This window comes from Mytilus trossulus, chromosome 1 (genome assembly GCF_036588685.1).
Source record: "Mytilus trossulus isolate FHL-02 chromosome 1, PNRI_Mtr1.1.1.hap1, whole genome shotgun sequence".
NCBI lineage: Eukaryota > Metazoa > Mollusca > Bivalvia > Mytilida > Mytilidae > Mytilus > Mytilus trossulus.
In genome coordinates, this window is record NC_086373.1 from 41830186 (window position 1) to 41833371 (window position 3186).

Below are 3186 nucleotides of genomic sequence, written 5' to 3' on the forward strand. Positions count from 1 at the left end.
ACGTCATTGGAATGCAACTGCAATACACATGTTGAAGTCACGCAGGTTCATATAATAATCAGTCCGGCAGTGGGCGGAGCTTTAAAACGATATGTGTATAGTATGCAGATACAGCATAGCGATAGGAGAACACCCAATTGCAGGATAAAATAAAGACAGTTGTTTCTTGGAGCACTTGACAGACCCAGCAATATAATTTTATAATTATAGCCTCGCATATCCGATGAACATTTCGTTCCAAACCATCAGCAGATAGCATTACTGCTTGCACGATAATACATAAGGAGGCGACTATTCATCAATAAGGTTGTTGCAATAATAAATCAAGCAATTGAGTTTGCAAAGGTGTTTTGAAATTTGGCTGTTTTATTTTTTAATCAAACCCTTCATCTTCCCATTGTGAGATATTCATTTCAGGGTCATCAAAATATCATCATTGACGATTGCGAGTGAAGCTGTCTTTTTAATTATTTTACAAGTATAAACTTAAAATAAAAATTATTTCAAGAAAAGTTGGTCGTATCATTTGAGGAAATGGAAACAGTACTGTTTGTTTATTAAAACCGTGCAATTCTCTTAATAACCTTATTAATGATATGTATATATATGTATTAATACATCACAACATTATTATGTAATACATACATCTTCAATGACGTAACTAAAAACACAAGTGTGTTTCATCAGGAAATATAATGTGCATTTGAACCTATTAGTACATATAGGTTTTTTTAATTTGCATATTGTGCAGTTCTATCTTATAAAATTTGCTTTGACATTCAAGTAAAAAAAAACATTAACAAAATTCGTCATTTGCGGTTTAAATATATATTTCCTTGTATGCATGCAAATAAAAAAAACAAATAATTAAGATGATATAAAAGAACAGTTCTGAAATAGGAAACATTATTCACTCATTCGAAAAACTGATAACTGCTTCGATATAAGGTAAGATTTCTAAACTTAAGTTTTAAGTAATCTATAATTTGTACACCTATATCGTTTCAATTTAACATTACTCTAATTTCAATAGACAACTAAACTCTTCGTTTGTTTTTTTTAAATATAAAGGAATTGAGCAAATGTTTTTAAATTTGTTAAATACTGAAGGCATATAAATTTGTACGTAGTAATTGTTTTATTACATCATGCCTTTAATAATACACCATAAATACACAAATTCTAAAAGGATAACAATTTTTTTTTTAATTCTGAAATTCTAGAAAATCAATTTGTTCTTAATAAATTATTGTTTTCAAGAAGAAATATCATAAAATATTATACAGATTTGTTTACATTGTTTATGAAATTAGATAAGACATTACGTATTTGTAAAATTATTTTTGGAAACAGATGTTTTAAAACATGCTTATGTTGTATATTTCAGATTCTTGGAAATGATGAGATTTGAAACTATGTCATTGTCAATGTTATTGACCATAATGTCAGTAGCTGGTAAGCATAAACTTATATTCGCTTTCTCAAGATTATTATTTTTATTTGGCTTTCAAACTGTTCTTATACCAGCATCTCGAATAAACCTTATGTAGATGGAAACCTGTGTCTGGCGTACCAAATTATAATCTGATGATGAGCCTTTGATGAGCTTTGTTTTAAACAAAGATTTCTGTCGTAGTTAAGATGCAATTCGGCAAAGATACCACAGTTATAATTATGTACAGAAAGATCCGCATTTCGTCTACAAAAGACAAAAGCATAAAACTCTGAATCTTACTGATACAATGCATAATCAGGTTCGAATTTGAAGTTAAAAAGATGATCCAACATTTCTGAAGTTTTTCAAATAATTCAACGTTTTGCAGTTAATTTATAGATATGACCATATCAATGTCAATCTAACTTGTCACTGATAGATCTGTTTATAGAACATAACAATTTAGACTTTAATTAAATAAAACACTGCATCAATTTTTTTCAGCCTATTCACCTACAGAAAAGAAATTAGGTCTACATGGAGTGAATAAAGTATTACAGCTTGACAATGGAATTGGTAGAGACATTAGCGGTCCTCTTGGAGAATCACTTTCTGTACTAGATGTAATTGATGCAAATAGACGAGCAGGATCTGAGCGACGAAATTCAGGTGTCTCTGGAATAATAAGAAGCTCCTCATTTCAAAGGTCTGCTGGTGTATCAAGCAATGTTGGTACCAACAGAAACTGTCATTATGAGTGTGGAGTAGATAAATTATGTAACGTAGGACAAAAATGTGTACGCGATGGTTGTGACACTTATTGTGTCCAAGTTTCATCTAGGAGTATCATTGGTGAATCTGGATTGTCGGATTCCATAAGGAGAGGAAATACAGTTTCAGAAATTATTAGAGGTTCATCATCCGACATTTCAAGACTGTCAAGCATTGATGGTTCAAAATGCAGTTATCAATGTGGAGAAAATAAACTGTGTGCGTCAGGACATAAATGTATCCATGAAGGATGCAACAGCTATTGCGTTCAACTATCATCTGGTAGCCTAATTGGTTCAGGTCAGTCTTTAACCGGACGTGTGGGTCTATCTAACAATGGTAATTTGGAAACTATTGGTAGCAGTGATTCAATGTCTGGTCACACAGGTTTTGATATTCTTGACGCTATCTCAGCTAGACGAAGTGGCATTAATGCATTGGACACAATTACATCTAGACGTAGTGACATGGATGCATTGGACATAATTTCTTCTAGACGAGGAGGATCAGTTGGATCATCCGGTTCAAGGATCGTATCTCAGTCAGTAGTAGGAGACCTTAGTAATTGCAGAAAACTATGTCATACTGATTCAGATTGTGCACCAAGCAAATACTGTACCACTGTTGATTGTCACAGGTTTTGCAGAAGTAGGCCATCTAAAGGATACTCAGGATGAACATAATAAGAACTTTGAAGAAATCCATATTTTTTTACGCAAGCTGATTTTTTTTTATAGATAAACAAAATAAAATGTTAAATACAGTTATTCTTGTTGTAAATATGTTTAGCATCATACTTACGCACAAAAACAATGAACAGTTTATACATCGAAGCAATCATAATCATAACATGTATTACATCTGTCAAACAGATATAAATACACGAAAAGGAAAACAAACATAAATAAACAAGGTCAATTTCAAATTATACTTATTACATTGAACTCTGTAATTTGAAAATGAAGAATATTTCGGACTGA

General features: G+C 31.6%; 1 protein-coding gene across 2 annotated transcripts; it reads left to right on the forward strand.

The window, feature by feature from the left end:
• The first annotated feature begins 745 nt into the window (after positions 1 to 745).
• LOC134708055 (uncharacterized) lies at positions 746 to 2932 on the forward strand. 2 transcript variants are annotated; one of them, XM_063568335.1, is made up of 3 exons: positions 746 to 948; positions 1388 to 1455; positions 1940 to 2932. In XM_063568335.1, the coding sequence occupies exons 2-3, from the start codon at positions 1398 to 1400 to the stop codon at positions 2881 to 2883; spliced, it is 1002 nt and encodes a 333-aa protein (XP_063424405.1). In that variant the 5' UTR covers positions 746 to 948; positions 1388 to 1397; the 3' UTR covers positions 2884 to 2932. The 2 variants fall into 2 exon arrangements, with proteins under 2 accessions (XP_063424405.1, XP_063424415.1); XM_063568345.1 differs by lacking the exon at positions 746 to 948 and having other exon boundaries at positions 1241 to 1455.
• The last annotated feature ends 254 nt before the right edge of the window (positions 2933 to 3186 follow it).

Excerpts from the sequence above, each read along its gene's own strand:
- LOC134708055 (XM_063568335.1), top strand. The coding sequence starts at position 1,398 with ATGATGAGATTTGAAACTATGTCATTGTCAATGTTATTGACCATAATG. Across the intron at positions 1,456-1,939 it reads GACCATAATGTCAGTAGCTG|CCTATTCACCTACAGAAAAG; the intron begins GTAAGCATAAAC and ends AATTTTTTTCAG.